Below are 22,929 nucleotides of genomic sequence, written 5' to 3'. Positions count from 1 at the left end.
TGCCCAACCCCTTGCACCACCAGGCAGGCCCTTTCTGGATATTTTTAGATCATATATAACACACATTTCAATGTGTGTTATAAGCAAACTTCATGGAGGAAGACAATTAAATTGGCTAATTTTTCAGGAAGTTTTACATGAAAAATTTTATATTACTGTCCAATTAAAAATAACAACTCATTCTATCATGGTTAATATGTAAGTAGCTAGAAGGCAAAGACAGATCTATTTAAAGTATTTTTCCTAGCATCTAGCATACCATCATTCAAATATGTTAAGTTAATTAAAACTAACTGATGATAATGCTGATTGTTCCTTTAGGGATAGAGAACATTCCCCAGAGATAAAACAAGTAGTGGAGAAACAAGTAGCAGCAGTATACATCAAATTTAGAGCAAATTAAGCAAATTGGGGCTGGTCTTCATAAATACCTAAAAATAATGACTGAAGCATCTCAGTGATTGCTCCCGGAAACAGCAGATCATGGTTCCACATCAATGCACATGACTTATATTCTGGATGTTGAAATTTCCATAGATGCAAGTGGAGGAAAATAGAAAGAATTGGAAAATGAAATAAAAGGAAGGGATTAGTATAGAATGTATGAAACATAAATTTTGGATTTCCTCATTGTTTTACAATGTTTCTATCATGAATAAACACAACTGGCCTAAATAGAAAAACATTTAGAATTTTGGAATCCCAACACAAAAGAATTACCATTGTCTTCTGTGATGAATTACAACAGTAAGTATATACCTTTGCAATCATAAAATCTTATGACTACACCTGAAATAAACATCCTCATCCTGTGATATTATGAAAAAGAAAGTTTGATGAGACATAAGGTTTGAGAATATAGTGCCCAAAACATCATAAAAAAAAATAGTAGGAGGAATTATATTTCTAGGGGTAGATGTTTTAACACTGTAACCCTCTGATATACCATTCAGAGGAACTCAGCCTATAAAATATATTGCAGCAATATTCTTTTCTTTATGAAATATTAATCATAAATTTTACTGCCACTATGATAGAAGAGTTTTTTTTTTTTTTAAACTGGAAAAGTAGCAAAATGTAAAGTAGACTTCATTGCAAACTGCAAATACCAAGAAATATAACAATATAGGTAACAGCATATTTTGCAACTGACAGTAAAAAAAAAAAAGCACTCTTTCATATATACATGGAAATTCTCATCCATCTTCCTGTTTGTACACAGTACTCTTAGAAACAATAACTTTTTGTCTGATTTAATTTTTAGGAGAACAGATTATATAAGTCAGGTTTTATTTTATTCTCAGTAGAAATAATGTATCTGTACTAACAGAAAGAACTATGCACAAACATAGAAAAGATGAAAATAACTAAACATTTGTTTTCTGTATGTGACATTGACAAAATTACATAAAAAATCAACTTTATTGAAGATGAAAAACAACAGAGACAGATTAGTGAAATCTTTCAGAGTAATTAGTCTTCTGAGAAGTAGTTTAATACTGTGGCATAGTGCTGCTGCTAACATGGATAAAACAATACCCAAATTTTAAGTGTGTGTGTGTGTGTGTGTACGCGTGCTGTGCAGTAGACATATATAATTCATTGTGAAATCATGCATTATCATTAATATACGGTTACTGTTTTGTGACAGCACCATGCTTTTCTATAAAACTATTTACATAAGTACATCATAAAACATTTAAAACAATATGTGGTTAAATATACCATGGATGAAAATCCATGTTATGAGCAAAAAAGAAAAGAATGAGGGAGCAGGGAATGATTGCCAAGATGAAAATGCATACATTCTACAAAAATGAACAATGATGTAAAAAATATATAAAATAAAAATTAAAAAAAAGAGTACGGGAGAGGGAAATTGAGAGGAAAAGAAGGAAGAAAGGAAGGAAACTGCAGTGTTAAAATTGTGTGGGTAATGTGATCACTTAGATTAATTATGGCTGAAAATAAATGCATTATATACCTTTAAAATAACATAAAGTCTGGATTCATCTGTTATATCTGAATAAGGGTTTAAATGGTCATTTTATGGTAATGACTTTTACTTTCTTGAGACTTCTTCTTGTTCTAGTTAAGATGCAAATGAATAACACAATCCATTCTTTACTTAGCTTAAAAAACATGTGTCCCTAAAGAGATCCCTTCCTTGTTTTGCTCTCTTTTAAACAGAATTAATTTGTGCCTAGAGAGACTAAATTCTGGACTGTATACATTTGCTACTTTTTGGACCATCTAGTGCACATAATTAGTTTTCTGTTTACTTCTACTTATTCCAATATAGAATAATACCCCCTCCTCTAACTGATTATAATCATAGTAGAAGAGATTGAATACAGAAGACTCTGAAGACTTACACTATTTTTGTTTATATCTTCATTTTGACTAAGATATACTGGATATAGAACAGAAATACTTTCACAAGCAGGTAGAGACTTCATTGAATGTAGTGTTCGTTGTTAACCCTTTTTCACTTATAAAAGTAATTGTTTCCCCCTACACAATCCTCCAACACAAACCACTACACCTCTCTAGTTCTACATTAGCTTCTTCTGTGATGGCTTGTGTTAGTTATATGAACTATGCTCTCACTAATTTTCTATTTATTATAGAAAGCATTTGATAACATTTTCCAGGCTATATATTTATTAGACAAAAAGGCAAATGTCACAGATAGCATTTTCAAATAACACATCTCAGTTATTTGGCATCTCATTTGCAAAATTCTGATTATCTTGTTTACCACAAATTATCTATGGTCCAAAGGCACAGAATATAAAAGGAATCAGGAAAGGTTAAATTTTCAGAAATTGAAATAAACTATTCTTTTGACTAGCAAAATGCCACCATTATAACTGGGGTTGTTTTGAAAGAATTTTTAATAGATCCCAAAATATTTTACAAAAATCATTAAGTATATACAGGTTAGATTCATGAAGTAATCTCTGCCACTTAGCAAAATTTACATTTGCATTAAATAAGGTAATCTAATGTGTACCCTCTACTTGAGATCCCACAAGGGTAGAAATTTATAAATTAGAATATAAACACAAATGTTATTGTATTTATTATGCATATCTTTATTGTTTTTTATTCTCTTTTATATATACCTTGTGACTCAACTTTATGACTTAGAGACATTTTGCTTCTAAGTTCTCTCTTATCTATTCAGTTTTACACACTGACAAATATCTTCCTAAAACTTGATTCTGAGTCTGATTCTTACTTGCTTACAAACACAAAATATTTTCTTATTACCACAAGCATTATGTTCAAACTCATTAGCCTGCTATTCAAGATTTTGAAAATATAAATCTATGTAATGTTCTCAGCACTCATTTTTACAGATAATGCACGTTACACTTGCCGTGTTTATAAGGTTGCTTTAGATTAAAAAGTCACAACTCTTTCATTTGCAAAATATGTAAGACTTTCCAAATTTCCCTTGATAAAATTGTCTGTGGGGATATTTGTGAGGTTTTATTGATGAAAGGAATATGTTGATAAGGATATATTGTAATAAATGAGTCAAGGGAATATATTTTAAAATAGTATTTTCCTTTGTCAAAGAGGAAAAATATATGGAGATGAAGAAGTGAGACAGTTACAAAGTGGGGAATGCATGGGGGAGAAACAGACTGGCTTACTGGCTGATACTTTGGTTATGTACAGAATGAGTAAACTTACTAGATAGGTTTTAAAATTTGCAGATCATTTAGACCCAAGGCAGGTCTTGGGACCTGTTACAAATCAGGCAGAGGGAAAAAGAGTTGATTTTGAGGGACAATAGTGAACACAAAATTGATGACAGAAAATACCAGTCCCTAGTGTAGTCTAAAAAGAAAAAAAAAGGAAACACAGATCTGTTGAGGTGTGGTTAAGATCAGGGAGGATCAACCTGTATAGAATGACTTATGTTTGTATAAACTGGAGGGAGCTACTCATTGGTCTTAGCTTCATTTTCTTATGAGATGACCAACAGTTCAACCTACCTTCAGTGCACATTGAAACAACTTGATTAGCAAATGCATATAAAGCATTTACAAAATGAGTATTATTTACCAAATATTCAGTCAAGTATATAGTGTTTATTATATGAAAGTGTTTACTGTGATAAACTAGTACACATTCATTTATTCAACAAGCATTGAATTGAGGCCCAGGAGCTATTCAAGGAGCAAAGATAAACCAGTGAACAAGATTAAGGTAACATCTGTTCTGATGAGCTTACACCTGAGTACTCAGTTACACCAATTTTGGAAACCATACCTGAGCTATAGATGTTACAGGAACATTAAGATATATAATGTTATGATGTTATAATATTAAAATTCAAGTGACAGATTGGATAGATGTGTGTATTAGTAACACATTTCTGGGTTTAAGATCTATATAAATGTTTGTTTGATGAATCATTTGGTAGAACTGATAGGAAACATTTTATGTGAACAATAACATTATCAATATAACATTTTCCTTTCAAACAAAGATCTGCTTAATACCATGAGCAATGCAAATGACTGCTGCTTTAAGGTATAAACCATCTTTGTTTACTGAAATATATAATACAGGAATGATAGAGTTAGACAATATTAGAAATTCATGTTTGTTTCTCTTACTTAGCAATTTAGCCATTATTCATAATGGATTAGATGTTACTTTTTATAACCTTAAATTCCTCTTGTATTTCTTTGGTTACCAAATGGCTAAGATGGTTTTATTTTATTGGTAAAACTTTTGATTTAATGCTTTTATTCATCAAATAAAAGACCTCGATGTTGGGTAAATCCTGTTGAAACCCTGACACTGTGACATGAAACACTTTAACAACTTATGCTTTCAATATTGTCTAGTACGTGGTTTAATAATAACAATCACAAACTGTTTTCTCTCTTAAACATCTTTACTTAGGTTATAGAAAATCCATTCCACTGGTTCGATATTTCTTCATTGATTCAAATCCTGAATCACTCCAATAGAACTGGAGGTGTCTTAACTCCAAAGCTGATAAAGCTTTTGAAATTTTGAATAATTTTTTTCATTAATCTATCTCTTAATGAAATTATACTCTGTTCAAAATGAGCCCCAGACTTTGGCAAATAGGTAAAATAGAAAATACTTAAGAAAATTTTTTAAGATTTTAATAATTTTAAATATGGATTCTAGGAATTTTTTCCTGATTTTTAAATTTTTTCTTCAAAAGTCATAAAGGGGAAGTGTGCTTTTAAAGTTTCTTTATGTTTTGCTTATTTGCTAGTAAGTACTAAACATTTTTGTGGATGAATGAATACATACTCTTTTATGTTTGTGTAAATCCTTCTCATTTGCTTGTATTTTGAGAGAAATAGGAAATGACTCATTAGTTTATTCAATCAGCATGTAAAGAACTTTGGCAACATATTAGATACTTTGTTAAGATATGAAGACACAGCCAAATAGTTTAAAATATTGGATCTTTTTCAAAATGTGATAGATGAAGCAGCCATGTCAAAAAAATTCTTACAAATTAGTGTTTTATAATAGTAGTATATGTTCTGTGTTATGACATCATATAGACCTTCTCGTTTACTATTTCCTGTCCTTCATATGTCTATAAATATGTATTAACATTTATTCATGTATCATACATATATTATTATATATTTATGTTTAGTACATAAAATGTTAAAGTTTACTTATTTGAACACAATGTAAAACAGTTAGAATTGTTAGTTTACAAAAATATCTCAGTTTAACTTGTAGGACAAAGCAAGTATAAACGATAGCAGTAATAATGGATTTTCACTAACCACCCCCTTTTTTTGCTATTTTTAATTGTTTTGATACAGTGCATGTAATAGGCTATTGAAAAACAGAATATCATACATATCCACGAAGTAAGGAAGCAAAAGTGTCACTCTATTTTGCTACAAAGTAGAACAGATTGAAATGTAGCTCAAATCCGCACCTATATTGAAAAATGGAGGCATTATATCCAAAACATATGGGATTACTATTTAAGTAAATTGTAACTAAAAATAATCACAATCCTTTGAATTATATTGAAAATGAAAAAAAAAATTAAAACCAGGTAGAAAATCTGCTTAAGCACTTAAGAAATAAAAAAAAAGGAAAAGAAATGAATTCTTAATATGTAACCTGGGAAAGGTGTGAAATAAAAGACTTGAATTATGAATTATGTAGTATTTGTTTTCTCACATGTGAATAAAAGGGTTAGTAAAAAGATTAATACCTTAATATATACATAATTAAATATTATTTTATAAAATCATTATCCTATTATTCATTGTGCAGTTGGCCATTCCTATAAAATCCTCCAATCTTGTTGATTTATTACAAATTAAATAATACAGAAAACTATGTTCACCTGGGGGTTTCAATTATTAATATAAACATGTTGAAGAAATCCTGTAAATTAAAGGCTTAAAATTAAATTTGTTTTTGAGACAACTACAATTTTTACTTATATTTTCCTTGACTGAGATAACTGAATAAGTATAGGAATTCTATGCCAGCTTAAAGGCATTATTTCTGGAAGTTTACTGATATTTCACTAAGATAATTTTCTCCTAGCAGTGTTCAATGAGCTGCCTTATAGATATAATAACGTGACTGATGAAAATGAGACAAGAAGGGGCCTCCCTGGTGGCACAAAGGGTTAAGCGTCAGCACTATGAAGCAATCCCCAGCTACTGCAGCACTAGTTCTTCAATCTCAGGCCAAGGAGGTGACCCACGTGGCACAGCAGACCTCTCCTGTCTCCCCCACTGCTCCCCTCAGCAGTGTATTAGTCAATCTGCCTGTTCTGTCCCCCACTCTGTCTCTGGTGAATCCTCTCACCCTCCTGCGCATCTGGCATGTACCCCGGTTCTTGTATACATAAATAAATAAATCTAAAAAAAAAAAAAAGAAAAGAAAATGAGACAGGAATAATAATGGCATGTTTATGTCTAAGAATCACATTACCCAATAGTATTTTATGTGGTTAAAAACTTTAATTTGTGCATATTGCCAATATGGCATCTTTCAAGAGGAATGGTGATTTCATGGAAGCAGAAACTAGAATTTTGGGTAAATATTTTAAAAATTATCTTCAAGATTGAGTGTTTAACCTGTCAAGATCATATGAGGTTAGAAAAGCTGTTTGTTTATATGGTATTGTGTTAATAACAAATCACTATTTTTGTAGTCATTCATTGAAAGTTATCTAATGCAATTTATACAAGGAAGAGTGTAAGCAATAAATATTAATGAAATTAAATATGAACTAAAAATAAAATTCAATCCAAAGTTTGTGACATGAATATTTAGGATTAATTTTACATTCAGCATGCACTAACAAAATGTCCATTAAGCATTTTTAATATTTCAAAATTGATGTACCAAATTGGTATAAGAAAATAGATCAAGGGCCTCCCTGGTGGCACAGCAGGTTGAGCACAGCGCTATGAAGCTGTCCACAGCCTCTGCAGCGCAGGTTCGATTCCCGGCCTGCCAGGGAGATACCCACATGGCGCGGCAGACCTCTCCTGTTGCGCCCACTGCTCCCCTCAGCAGTGTTTTTTGTCGTCTACCTGTTCTGCTCCCTGCTTTGTCTCTGGTGAATTCTCTCACCCTCTCATGCCTCTGGCCTGTACCCCAATTCTTGTATAAAAAAATAAAATCTTAAAAAAAAAGAAAATAGATCAAAACTTTTAGCATATATGTTTATCTAAAAATGTATTTATTAGTACAGATTTTGTATAAACTAGTATATAAGACATTGGGGATACAGCAGTGAATTTTTAAAAATTACACAAGGTGAAAAAGAGAACATGCAGTGGGAAGTATCTGAGCAAATTTGAGGCTAATGAATGATTGCCATTAGCAAATGACATTTGAGTTAAGATTTAAAAGGGTAAATAAGCAAAGGATCCCTCAGAATGGTGGATTTCAGATAATTTGTATAAAGGCAAGATGAAATGCATTCATTAAAGGACCTGAAAGAAAGTGTAATTGCCAGGAATTCAATGAATAAAGTAAAGTGTTAGAAAGCAAGAAAAGTAAAGAAATGTGCAGTTATATTGGACTTAAAGTCTATACTAATTAATTTACTTTTAATCCTAAAAACAAAGATTAACTCTGCAAGATTTCAGCTAGAAAATTGATGTGTTCAGAGTTATGTTTTGAGAATACAATTTTGTTTAATTTTAGGAGTAAGATTTGGAGGGGGAAAAATTGACTCAATTGAGATAATATGCTATTATGGTAAATTATGTAAAAGAAGTGGTTATAACACTATTAAAAGAAATTAGTAGCTCTGAAAATCACTTAGGTAGTATAGCAAACAGACTTGGTAAGTGGAGGTGCTGGTATGCATAGCTGATAGAAGCTGGTGGCATCTATGAGCTAGAGAATGCTGAAGTAGGAACAAGTGTGGGGAAGGTTGGAGACTTTGAGTTGATTTTAAACATGATGAATGTGCCCTGTCTTTTAGACATCCAAGTGGGCATGTGAAATAAAGGCTGCAATTAACATAAGTGTAGTTTGCGGTGCAGAAAGGCTCTAGGATAAAATCTAAGAGTGGGCCTCCTAGTGGTGCAGGGATTAAAGACAATGCTATCAAGCCATTGCCAGCCACTGCACGATGAGTTCAATCCCTTGCCAGCTAGGGGCTACCCACATGTCACAGCAGCCCTCTCCTGTCTTGCCCGCTGCTCCCCTCAGCAGTGTATTTCAGTAGATCTGCCTGTCCTGCCCCCCACTCTCCCTAGTGAATCCTCTCACCCCCCACACCTCTGGCTTACACCCCAGTTTTTGTGTCATAAATAAATAAATCTAAAAAAAATCTAGGCGTGATGGTGAGTAGATGGAAACTGAGAGAAGGGTGTGCCTGAAAGGACCTAGAGAGATTATGTGAGAATGGATTCTAAATCTCACTCTGGGTGAGATTAGATCTCAATACTTAAAGGCTAAATACAAGAAAACAACCCACTAAAGTCTGTGAAAATATAGCCAGAGATAGGAGTTGAATCAAAAGCATTCACCAAGGAAGGGAGGAGTAGATGTATAAAAAAAAATCTAGGGAGATTTTCTAATCAATAGAGACTAAAACACTGTGAGTAATTTTGAAGTCAAATAAAGGAGTATTGTATTTCTTGGTTTTGGTAATTTAGAATTTATTTGGTGTCATTTCTGAAAGTTTCATAAAAATACATACTAAGCTGGCCTCCCTAGTGGTGCAGAGGGTTGGGACACAGCCTATGAAGCTATCCGCAACCACTGCGGCATGAGTTCGATCCCCAGCCAGGGAGCAACCCACATGGCACAGCAGACCTCCTGACTCACCTGTGCTCCCCTCAGTGGTGTATTTCAGTCAATCTGCCTGTTCTGTTTCCCACTCTGTCTCTGGTGAATCCTCTCACCTCCCCCCACCCCCCCCACACACACCTCTGGCCTGTACACCAGCTCTTGTATGCATAAGTAAATAAATCTTTTTAAAAAATACATACTAAGCATATTATTTTGTTTAACTTTTGCTTATATTTGAAATTCCATGTTTTGGATCTTCAGGGACTGCTGAACTATGCCTAGGGGACCATTTGTTATACATAGAGGTTTACACATATAGAGGTTTATTATAAAGATTTGGTTCATAAAATATGGAGACTGGTACTCCCAATTTCTATAAACTGAGTTGGTAAACTGATAATTTAGTTCTGTACCTTCGTGAGAAAACAGTGGAATTGAAGTGATGTGGTAGTTCTGGCCTAAGTCCAGGAGACCGAAGACCCAGGAAGAGCAGATGTTTTCACTTTACTTCATACGCAAAAAAAAAGGTGATATTTGAAGTAAAAAGCCATTAGGTGAGTGCATTCACTCCGAAGTGGGAAAAGGCCAGTTTTTTCTTTTTATTCAAACCTTCAACTTGTCGGATTACGCTCACTCACATTTGAGAGAGTAATTTACTTTGTTCAGTCTACAGATTTGAATGTTAAATCTTTTCCCAAAACATTCTCAATGAAGCACTCAGAATAATGTTTGGCTAAATATCTGTGCATCCCATTGTATAATCAAGTTGACACATAAAGTCAACCCTCACAGATACCCCCGTTAACATAGCTCTCTTTCCCAGAATCAGACTTTTCTGATCTTTTTTCACCTTTTTTTCCTATAATTAAAGTTTTCTTTATATATCAAGATGGAAATAAATATTGCTATATGTATATATGGTAAACATTAAGAAAAATTGCCCAGAATAATTTTGGTTTATACTTATTACCTTGCATAATTATTAATGTTTCCTTTCACTTTTAAAAAATGATTTGCTTGAGAGAAAATTGTATGATCATCCTAGAAATAACTGATCCTATAAATGTGATGATGGTAATAAAATGATTAGTAAAGTGCCTTTTTTTATATTTTCTTCTAATTCAAAAAGTTTGATGAGTGTATGTCATGATTCTTCAACATAATATTTTTTCTTGAATTATGTTACACTGCAGTTATTTACCACAATGTATAAGGAATTCCTATTTGTAAATAGATATTATTGTTGATTATCTTGAATATATTCTTGTATAAAGTATTAAGAAAGAATGCACTCGAAAGTAAAGTTTATAAATATTGTATACTTTCATAGGATCATATTGTCCTATGATACATCTGAAAAATACTTGTTTTGGAAATATAATATATAATAATAAATAATGTATGATATGATATATAATATAATTATATGGCTTAGGATATATGTGATAAATATTATAATATAATAAATTTGTTATTTATATAAATAATAAGTGATTATTTAACTGGTTTCAAAATCAGAGAGTACATATAACTCCAAGGTATTTCAATTCTATCACAGCTAAGAGAAGGGTGAGAATAATTGTGACTAGAGAATTTAGAGCCTATTTTGATTATTGTTGGTAATGGGGGGATAAAACTCAGTTTCTTCATGACTATAGCAAGTCTCATGAAGGAATGAGTGTTTATGTCGTTTCTTTCTTCAGCTGATTTTTCATTTTTTCTATGTAATATATATCTTTGTAAAGAATATCACTGGCATAAAGTTATAAATGTCTATAACTATCACTGAATGCACTTGCACTAGGAATGATTTTATTAAATGGAAAAGATTATTTTGTAAAAATTATATTGTGTGTATACATATATATAACAACATGTTAAGTTTGAGTAATATTTTAATTGACTTTCAATTCATTTGCTAACTGTACTTTAGAGGAGGCAGAATGTACTATGTGCTGCATAACTGCATTTTAAGAGATTCTGCATAATATTTGTGAGACAGTAGTTGATCTTGAGTTTCCTTGTGGGTTCCTTATTATGAATCCCTGGTATTCCTGCAACAATGAAAAGTGTTATTCAAATGCACATAAATGCATTCAGTCTGCAATAATAGTATTCATAGCCATCTATAAATAGTTGAAGAAACAATTGTATGAAATGCTTGATATTCATCTGAACCACTTTTTGCAATTTCACTTTTAAATTCACATTTCAAAAACAGTACAACAGTGGTGCTCATAAGATATTCAGATATTTTTGTTAGCTTTTCATGTATAGGATGGTAGCTTCTTAAAATTACATACTCTAAGAAATCTCTCATAAGTATACAAAATTATAATAGCCTAATCATTCAGCATGAAGTACAGATATTAAATATACAGCTTTATATGAGTTTAACATCCTTTCTTAATGTTCCTTTTCATCTTTTTCTAGATACACCATCAGTAAAGATTATACCATCCACTCCTTTTCCACAAGAAGGACAGCCTTTAATTTTGACTTGTGAATCCAAAGGAAAACCACTGTAAGTGATTTAATGAGCAATAACGTTTTTCACTTTTTCTTCTATTCTGCTTTGATTGCAAGCATTAACTGCAGAAATTTCACTGTTTATGCCTTTCCTTGGTGAGCAAAGTGATCTCTAGAAGAGAAAAACCCCTGAACCATGTCTTCATTAAGTGTCTGTAGAAGATTGTTCTTTTACTTTATCATCTAGTGAAGTTTCTGGGAAGGTTTCCAACTGTGATTTTTCCCTCTTTTTACCAGTAAGATATTTCAACCTGAAAGGAGTGTAGGTTTAATCAGTCACTGTTTACATCATCAGATTGATAGAAGTTACGTATTTCTGAACTTAGTTATTTCATGAAAAACTTTGAAAGTATTGAATCATCTTCAAAATAAGCCCAAGTTTTAAAGTTGGATGGGGAATCTTTTCCATAATAAGGGAACTCAAACCTACATTTCTGACATGGAACCCATGGATCCATAATCTGTGAATGTGATTTTTGGAGTTAATGTGAATGACAGGGTCAAATGCTCAATGTTTTCAACTGTAAAGTGATTTCATTATTAAAATACAGAAATTCTAATACCACTTCAACTCTAAAATTTCACTTTTTGATATACTTATAAACAGCTAATTCAGAGAAAATCTAATTTCTAAATAAAATTGAATATTGATTATTAAAATATGAATTTAAGACCATTTGAATTTCTGTAGAATAACACTTTTGATTTAGCTTTAATTTACTACTGCTGCTACCTTAAAGTATTTTGATTTTTAAAAGATTCCAGAAATAATAAAACACATTAAGAAAACACTGGTGATACATTTTACAATATCAATGATAAAGAAAGATGTTTTTGGAGACTTGACCTGTATAGCAAAGGAAATAAAAGGAAAACTAAATTGATATTACATTAAACTAAAAAGCTTTTGCATAAGCAAAAGCAAATATAAGTAGATTAAAAAGATATCCTACTGACTCAGAGAAAATGTTCCACATTAAGCAATCAACAAAGGATTAATGTCCAAGACACACAAAAAACTTACTCAATTTAGCAATAAAAAACAAACAACCCAATTAATAAAAGAGGATATCCAGAAGGCCATAAAAGATATATGAAAAAAAAGTTCATTGTTACTTTTAATAAAGGCTATACAGGTCAAGACTACAATGAATATAAACTCAGATCCTGAGAATGGCACATATTAAAAAGATATCCAATAACAGGTGCTGGAGAGTGTGCAAAGAAAGAGAGATCTACTACAATGTTGGTGGGAATGTAAACAAGTTTAATAATATGGAAAGTCATCTGCTTTTAGCTTAAACAGCTGAAAATGAAAATAATGCATGACCTTGCAATCTCACTCCAAAGAAAATAAGACCATTAACTCAAAAAGCATGTGTTCTGCAATGTTTATTGCAGCATTATTTATAATAGCTTAGACATGGAAACATGTTTAAGTGTCCATTGGTAGAGAAATGAATTAAGAAGATGTGGTACATCCAAACAGCAGAGTATTATTCAACCATAAGGAATGATGAAATATTCCACTCACTGCAAAGTAGTAAGTGTCACTTATACAGAGAAACAAAGCAAAGCATCAGATAAAACCAAATCAGAAACAAGCCCAAGATACCTGAATATATCTTGTTTTACTACAAGTAAAACAGGTCAAAATGACGGAGACAAATATTGGACATTTGTATATCAGACAATTCAACAATATTATTTATAAAAACTATGGGACACTGATAAAGTGAATCTCACATTAAGAGGGAGGGAAGGGGGAGAGAGACACAAGGTAATATAAGGGATGATGGTAGGGAAAATTAAAAAATATGTAAGTGATATTAAAAGTTTCCTTTTGATTTATATTTCTGTTTAAATTTTAATAAGATGAATTTAATTATTTTCTGCATTTAACTGTGTGAGGAACTTGTGAAAATCAAGTTAAATTACTAAAAAATTGTTTTTCATGACTTTATCCCATGAGAAATTTTTGCTGAGAGAATTTTAAGACAAATGCTTAAAATTTCAACTTTCTCAATTGTATTGCATTTAACACTGTGTTAATTCGCTAAATGAATTCACACTTATATTTCAGTTCTATCTGTTCCTCCTCTCAGTTTGCTTCTTTTTGTTTTTTATTGAAGTAACATTGGTTTACAATACTAGAAATGACTCAAAGGTACAGGTTCACACCTGTTCAGGTGTATGTTACCAAACCACCATAGCACCAAGATACCCATGGTCCTCCACCACGGTCTGTTGTGCACCCTTCTTTCTGTTTTTGGTCTGCGACTTCCCCTTGCCCCTCTGGTATTCTCAGCTTTACATTCAGGTATCTTGGGCTTGTTTCTGATTTGGTTTTATCTGACACTTTGTTTTGTTTCTCTGTATAGGTGACACTATCTGGTATTTATCATTCTCTGTCTGATTTATTTTGTTTAGCATAATTCCTTCCAGTTCTATTCATGTCGTCACAAATGGTAAGAGTTCAGGTTTGGTTTTGTGTAATAGCTGGGTAGTATTCCATTGTGTTTATATGCCCCATTTTCCTTATCCACTCATCTGTCATTACACAGATTGTTTCCATTGCCTGACAATTGTAAACAGTACGGCAATGAATATTAGAGTGATCTAGCCATTCAAATTAGTGTTTTTGCATCCTTTAGGTATATACCTTTAAGGGTACTTACTGGATATTATAGTAGATAGATCTGTTTTTATTTATTTATTTATTTATTTATTTTTTGAGCATTCTCTGTACCCTTTTCTGTAGGGGTTAGGCCTGTCCACATTCCTGGCAAAAGTGTATGAGTGTTCTTTTTTCTCCAGATCCTTGCCAACACAAGTCATTTCTGGGCCATACTCACAGGTGTGAGATGGTATATCACTGTGATTTTTGTTTACATTTTCCTGATAAGTGATGATAAGCAGTTTTTCATGAGCCAGTTGGCCATTTTGTCTGTCTTTGTAAAGAGTTGTCTGTTTTTAATTATTTATCTTTTGCCCATTTTCATATATTTATTCAATTCATTCTCTTTTGTGTTTTATGTAATTATTACTTATTTATATTTTTACTGAGGTAATATTGGTTTACATAATTGTTGTGTCTAGAGGTACTGGATCTCCCCTTTAGGTGTTGTGTTTGTTGTTGTTGAATTATATGTGTTCAATGTAGAACTTAGTATTAGCCCCTTGTCAGATATATGATATATAAATATTTTCCCCCATTCTGTGTAGTGTCTTTTTGTGTTAACAATAGTTTTCTTTTGCTGAACATTTTAATTTTTGGGCCACCCCAGTGCCCTAGGGATAAATCTCAGTGCTATCACCACTATGGCCTGAGTTCAATCCCCAGCCAGGGAGCCAACCCACTTATGGCACAGCAGACCTCTCTTGTCTCTCCTGCTGCTCCCCTCAGCAGTGTATTTCAGTAGGTCTGACTGTTCTGCTTCCCCCTCTGTCTCCTGTGAATACTATAACTGCCCCCCACCCCACCAACATACACACATACCTCTGCCTACATCCCAGTTCTTCTCCAAAAATAATAATAATAATAATAATAATAATAATAATAATAATAATAAAGGAGAAACATTTTAGTTTTATGTAGTCCCAATTGTTTATTTTTTCTTCTGCTCCCCTGGCTGTTTGAGTGGAATCCTCAGACATTAATAAAACCTATGGGGTTGTAGAGTATTTTCCCTATCTTTTCCTCTGTATATTTTATGGTTTCAGGTCTTACAACAAAGTGTTTGATCCATTTTAAGTTATTTGCTGCCTATGGTATAAGATAGTGGTATACTTTCATTCTTTTGTATGTGAACTAACCAATTACCAGCACCATTTGTTGTAGATAAATTTCATTTCTCTTATGTGTACACTCTTGGCTACTTTGTCATGAATGTAACTATTCTTATAAGGGTGGGTTTATTTTTGGGCTCTTACTTCTGTTGTATTTGGCTGCATATCTATTTTTATTGCAATGTCACACTGTTTTGATTACCATAGCTTTGTAGTATTGGTTGAAATATGGGCATGTGATACTTCTTTGTTTTATTTTTGTCAGATTGCATTGGCTATTGAGGGTCATTTGTGGTTCCATATAAATCACTTATGTTTTTTTCTATTTCTCTGAAGAAGCTTTTGAAACTTTGAGAGTGATTGCATTGAATCTGGATATTGCTTTTGGTAATGGGGCCATTTTAACAATGTCAATTCTTCTGATCCATAAACAGGGATTGTTGTTATTATTTGTTTGTGTGTTTCTGTTCCTCTTTTTTATCTCACATGACAGTATTTGGGAATATGAAGGAGTTTGATGAAGATTGGGACATAGCAAAACAATTTTGCTTTTACTTTGTCTTCATGTACCTGCTTCAAAATGCATAGGTGCATATTTGGAATTTGTGTATGATTTATGCAGTTAAATGAGATGAAAATGGAAGCATTCAGAATACTTAAAAATAAATACATCTCTACTCATATAAAATCCAATTACCTGTTAATAATCTGCTGTATGTTTCCATATCCATTGCCAACAGTAGAAACAACATTTTATTGATGTAAATAGTTAAATCCCAAAATCTGTGTAATTTGGGTTTTAAGTAGTCCATTTCCCTCAGCCCAGATATGGTTGGATAGTACCTTATTGTGGATCTCTTTTTCAGTTACTGAGAAATAAGCTTGGGTGTGTAATAATCTTTCACATTAAAGATGTATGGAAAGTACATTAATCTCTATCTTATTTAAGAATACAAATATTTCAGATGTTTAGAAAATAGAAAATGTCACCTGCTTAAAAGGATCTTGGATCATTTTGAAAAAAGTAAATGAATTAGGGCCTCCCTGGTGGCGCAGCGGTTGAGCGCTGGGATGCGAAGCTGCCCGCAGCCTCTGCAGCGCCGGTTCAATCCCTGGCCACCTGGCGAGGGTCCCACTTGGCGTGCAGACCTCTCCTGCCGCCCGCTGCTCCCCTCAGCAGTGGACTTCATCAGTCTGCCTGTTCTGTTCTCCGCTCCGGCTCTGGTGAATTCTGTCACCCTCCCATGCTTCTGACTGTACCCAGTGCTTGTATAAATAAATAAAATAAATTTTAAAAAAATAAATTAAAAAATCCCCTTATTTTACAGAAAACAGTAGTCCAACAATATTAACCAAATTTTTCTCATTTAGATTCATAATGGAGGCATCAGGATTTAAACTCATTTAAATCTTTATCCAAAGTTTGTAATTTCTCACCTTTTTTCTGCTTTCTCACTTATTGAGACCTCATTGTCACTTATATTAGCTAAAATGACTTTTGAAAACTAGGATCAATGCTACAGTACTAGTCAGCTTTGATGTTGAACTTCAGATGTTTTAATGTGAAGCACTGGTTAGTCTTGAGACATATTTTACCATTGCCATTTTTTTTTTTTAGATTTATTTATTTATTTATTTATTTATACAAGCATTGGGTACCGTCAGAAGCTGGGAGGGTAAGAGAATTCACCAGAGCCAGAGCGGGGAACAGAACAAACAGACTGATGAAATACACTGCTGAGGGGAGCAGCAGATGCGGCAGGAGAGGTCTGTTGCGCCATGTGGGATCCTCGCGGGCGGCCAGGGATTGAACCGGCGCTGCAGAGGCTGTGGCCAGGGATTGAACCCAGCGCTCAACCGCTGTGCCACCAGGGGGGGCCCGCCATCTTCTTTTTGTCAGGCATTCTTCTATATATATATATATATATATATACCCTTTCTGGAAGTTTGCCAAATTTCTATCACACTGATCATTTGTAGCAAGAGTTTACGGTTATATTAAAAATGCTTATCTTTGGGCATTTAGCTCATAGACATCATTAGGGTTAAAATACTCATTATATTATGTTTTTATCTTTACAGGCCCCAGTGTAATATTCTGTATGTTATGGTCCACAAATTAATGTGTATTAACTTAGTCTCTTGTATAAATAGTTATTCCCAATTTCTGTTTTTGCTGTTTTCTTTCTTTGTGGACCGCCAGCCCATTCACATTAAATGTATGGACAACTTCTTTGATGCTTTCTGCCTTTATATTACTATCTCTCTTATGTCCTTTCTTAATCATCTTAAAATCCAGTCTTCCACTTATCAAAGTAACTATAATTTCCAGTAAATGAAGGCATTAACCTCTTTAAAGACAGTCTAATATCTAGCCTCTCTTTCTAGTTTATATCTCCAACAGTGCCAGATGAGGCAAACAGGACAAAACCAATAGAAAACTCAAAAGAAATCTTTGTATTTTCCCAGAAGGAAATTTTACTGATCATAAAGAAAAATTGTGTCACCAGAGCAAAGAGAACAGAAGGGAAATTGAAATGGATTAATCAGGGAGTTAGTAGGTGGTAGGGGAGTAAAGATAATGGAAAGATTACCATTTCAGAAAATTTATCATGAAAAGGAGAGGAGGGATAAAAAAGAAACATGTCTGACTGAAGTTGCCAAATAAAAAAAATAATAAAGAGGCTGCCCATATTTTCAGGTAGGATAAAAAATCCCGATAAAGCGTGGAAGTAGAACTGAAGTATGTGAAATCACATATACCTAATGCGTAGGTTTAAATTTTGTTTTTCATTCTGGTAATCACTATTAAACTTCCACTCCGGTTCCTTGTAGCTAGTACACCTGCCTCCCCATATTTTTATTTTGGAGCCCCTGAGCAGCAACACTGGGCTTTGCTTCTTATTGGTTCCCAAATCACCTAATTCTTATTACCTTTCCTTTCATCTTATCCAACCATAATGAACAGATGAAAATCTGAAATAGACAATGAGCATATATATATTTCCTTTATATCTTCCATGTGACTTAGCATTATTTTTAATGCATGAATAATCTTTATTGTTTCTTAAAAAATGTATGGGCAATGTACAATTTCCTGAAAAATGAGTAATTTCATGGTTATTATGTATATTAATAGGAGAAAAAATAGCAACACTATCTTTTGTATATATCACAAAGTGATGACATGGCTCAGCTTGTACAGAAACTCATGTTCCTAGGCTGCCCTCTGTATGCTAATGTTGTTTTCCTTGTTCTAAATGTGAGGGCCCCGGTGACTGTTTATGAACAATCATGCCTTATTTGCCTGCTTTGGACTGAAGCCTTTTGCTATTTTCCTGTGGAACAGCTGCATAACTTGGGCCTGGACCAAATTGTTCCACTTGACATTACTATAGAGGCATTTTATTCTTTCCTTAAAAGAGAGATTACTGTACATGTCTGTCTACTGTTTTAATTTTAGTTTTAAAGTGAGGACCCAGCTAATGCCAAGCACTTTTCTTTCAAGTCCCCCGAGTTTTTGCAACCTTCTTCTTTCTTTGGCTGAATTCCCAGACAGCTTTCAGCAGCAGCATTCTCCATTTATAGAAGTAGAGGAGAAAAAAGCTGTTATATTACATTAGAGTCATGACCTTAAAAGGTGTGGGGTTGCCCCCCCCATATGCTACAAATAGAGAATCATCATTAATTTTAATCAAATGTTTAACTCCTTGTAAATTTATTTCAGAAAGGCAATGGGATATTTTCAGTCAAATGTGTATTTGGCATTTATTCTATAAAAGAAAATAATTATAGGTATTGATAAATTTTTCTGTGTATCCAGCATGATGTTTATGTTGTACTTATTATTTTACCTTCTGGTAACCACAGTTTTTCATATGTTCTTGGCATAAATCTAGTATACATAATTGCATAGCTCCTAACATCCCTATTCTGTACAAGAGTAAAGATTTTAATCTTCAGAAAGACAGATCACATACCATATAACAACTAGTCAGATATTTAGAGAAACAATTACAAATCCATTTTCAAAATGATCAAGATTTCAAGAAGAAATCTAATAAGAACATATTGATGCATTTTCTTATTACCATAATAAAGATTTTAAAAATGAGATGCAAACAAAGGCAAAGCAGTTTTATATCAAGTTTGTTTTCTCAGCCTAATATGTATACCTTTTTACAAAATATAGCTTAGTTACAAATTGGCAATCCAATCATAGCCGCAATAAATGACAAAATAAACAGGTGTCAAAGAAGGTGAGTTATGGCAAAATGCATAAAATAAAATGACAAATTTTAGTTGAGGGTAAATAATAATAATGACCTGCACAAAAGAGAGGAGGAGACAAGAACCCTGTCAGATGCCAAGCCCAAGGCTCAGAAGCTGCCCCTTTACAGTATGAAGGGGGGGGGGGGGAATAAATAAATAATGAAAAAAAATATATATATAACTGAAAATGATTGGAAGGGGTAGAAATTAAGTTCTGGTTCCATAGAGCAGCTCTGCTGGGATGAAATGGACTAACCAGTTATCAAGTTTTGACAGAAAACAAAAGATATAAAGACTTTGAACAACCCAAACTAAAGCAATGGCATGGCTTGTTTATGGTGGAGAATCCAGAGTCTGTGGTGTATATGATCCTGTTTTGACATAGTTCTCCAAATTCTGTTACACTAGTCTGTTATTTTAATTGAGGTAACATTGGTTTGCAATGTTGTTTATATTTCAAAAGTATATTGTTTATATTTATATTTATTATATTTATATTTATATGTTTATATTTATATTCAGAAGTATATTGTTTATATTTCAGAAGTATAAAATCTACCTCTTGTTACCACATTGCGCCCACCACCAAAGCAGCTATCCTGTTTTAAAAGACTACAAAACTCATAATTATTTCTAGTTTACAGATAAGGAGAATGAGATTTGTGGAAGTTATATAACCTTTTACTGATGCTCAGCTGATAAATGGTAGAATTGGAATTTCAAACACATTTTTTAATACTTTTAACCACTGAGGGTTATATTTTCTTGTTCATGCAGTATGTTTAGTTTTCCTGTCATATTTATTATTCATGATAACCTTGTGAATTTGGCAAAAATGAGGAATTCACATGAACTTCCAGAAACATCCATATTTCAATCAAATAGTTGTAACAAATTACCAGCGATGTAAAGTAAAATCTGTTAGTAAGACTAAATATTATAAAAGTTTCTAAATATCTCTGCCTACATTTTATGATTAAATGTAAATAATTACTCCATTGTTATATATGCTTGCTTTTAAAAAGATTATTTTTATCTTAATTTCATATATATATTAGAGAATGTTAAAACTGCAGGATCTAATCTTAAATCTATCCCAGTGCAGATGTAATGTCAATGCAATGAAATACATGGCATGGCCTTAGATGGTAAATAGAATAAGCAGGAAGTTAAAAGAAAACACTTCTCAAAAGTAAGTCTTTCTTGTTAAATACTATGTTTCTGTCACCACAACAATGGTGGAATAAGTATAATGAGGTTCTCCTTGTCCTACAGGTACTCTTATACTATGGCAGTTCTTAGATAATTAAAGTTTAATGACTTTAAGATTGCTTCCCCCCGCTTATGTGCTGATGCAAAATTGTTTCAATTAATTAAGTTAAAGACAATTTAGTCCATTACTTCTAAAATGTTTTCAAAGGTATAATATTGAAAAATTAAATTTTCATAATTAAAAAATACCCACGTGTTGTCCTTCCCATATGAGTTTGTTTTTTGTTGTTTTGTTGTGTTTTTTTTGTTTTTGTTTTTTTTCCCTGAGGCCCAGATGGTCTTTTGCTTCCATCTCATGGCTTCAATATTTAATCACACGTTGACTCTCTGGAAACACACAAGTGGTTATCTTGGAAATGAGACCAAATATATTTGGTTTTGTTTTTGAAACAAGAAGCTGACTCTCTGTAATCTCCGCTGCTGTTATTTAAGCTGGGCATCTGTGGTGTGTTGGGCACTCAATCATTTTCAATTAAATGTTCCTATGTCTTGTGAAAGTCCCACAAGAGCTTGCAGAACCAAGATTATAGATCCACAGAGGAAATGTACTCCTTGAACATTTCCAGGTAAGCAGTTTTCTTGCAACAAAAAGCCAATTATTTTGAGGGATTATGTTAATGTTCAGTGGGAAACTAATATGAAATGTCTCAATATGTTTAGGACACCATTGTGGAATGATGCTGTCATAGACATTGGCTAGGTTTTCAAGACAGGTACTTTTGAGCCCACAGGTTTAAAAATCTCTAGCTTTTATATATTAATTATTAGATTACATCTAAGCATTTTAATCTTTATCTAAAGATCTGTAAGTATTGCATGAATGTCTATACAAAAACAAATTTAGCAAAATGGTGATTACAGGAGAGTTGCTGAAACAAAAATCAGTCAACATTTAAATAAAGTAAAATACTATCCCTCATCCTTGATTAAAGAAAATGTTAAGCCATTGCTCATCAAGTGCCATTCAATAAGATTTGCAATTTTATTCCATAATTTGTGTTATAAATGTTAAAGTAACATCTTTCTGATGGTCACCAGTTAACTCACTAAGAAGTATGCTTGTGTTAAATATTTTGACTATCACTTTCTCACAGTATAAGGAGGAAACAAATTGTCAAAAATGAAATTAACTCAGAATCACTGTACAAACTTGTTAGTATTCCTAATAATGATGAAACCAAAAATTCTTATTTCTTGGAGAGCTATCTATTCAAACACTCTGAAGAAGTGTTCTTGCATTACTTGTGTTTTAGGTCATTTGGTATACATTGATTCACTGTGTGTGTGTGTGTGTGTGTGCACATTAAAACCTCAAACACATAGAAATTCCTAAATTTCAAAGTTTGGGGAAAAAAGCATTTAAACTGCAAAAATAACCCAAATTGTAGAAAATATAAACATTACAAATAGCTCCAATTAGAGTAGGAAGAATCTGTCAGTAACTGATGTTGGAATGAAAGCCCAACTCTTGCAACTTCAGAGTACCAGAAATATCTTGGATTCTTTAAGGTAGCAAAAGAGGAGACAAAGCTTTGAAAAGATTGGAGAATATAGCAGCTACTATTGACTGATAACCAGCACATGTCCCTGATATGGTGAGCTGTGATGGACATAAGCTCTAGCACTCAACATTTTAATTTTTTTTTAAGATTTATTTTTTATTTATACAATAGCTAAGGTACAGGCCAGAGACGTGGGAGGGTGAGAAGACTCACCAGAGACAGAGCGGAGAGCAGAAGAGGCAGACCGACTGAAATA

At 32.8% G+C, this 22,929-nt stretch overlaps 1 protein-coding gene across 4 annotated transcripts in view; it reads left to right on the top strand.

The window, feature by feature from the left end:
• CADM2 (cell adhesion molecule 2) overlaps positions 1 to 22,929 on the top strand; it is a 249,974-nt gene that overhangs the window by 128,151 nt on the left and 98,894 nt on the right. For all 4 annotated transcript variants that reach the window (XM_054700700.1, XM_054700699.1, XM_037525697.2 and 1 more), the window contains one exon: positions 11,743 to 11,833. In XM_054700700.1, coding sequence (XP_054556675.1) covers positions 11,743 to 11,833 — 91 coding nt within the window. The remainder of the gene's footprint in view (positions 1 to 11,742; positions 11,834 to 22,929) is intronic.

The sequence above is a fragment of the Talpa occidentalis genome, unplaced genomic scaffold (genome assembly GCF_014898055.3).
Source record: "Talpa occidentalis isolate TD23 unplaced genomic scaffold, MPIMG_talOcc4v2.1 talOcc4.4, whole genome shotgun sequence".
Classification (NCBI taxonomy): domain Eukaryota; kingdom Metazoa; phylum Chordata; class Mammalia; order Eulipotyphla; family Talpidae; genus Talpa; species Talpa occidentalis.
The sequence above is the reverse complement of the archived record's forward strand: the minus strand, read 5'-3'. Positions and strand labels throughout refer to the sequence as shown.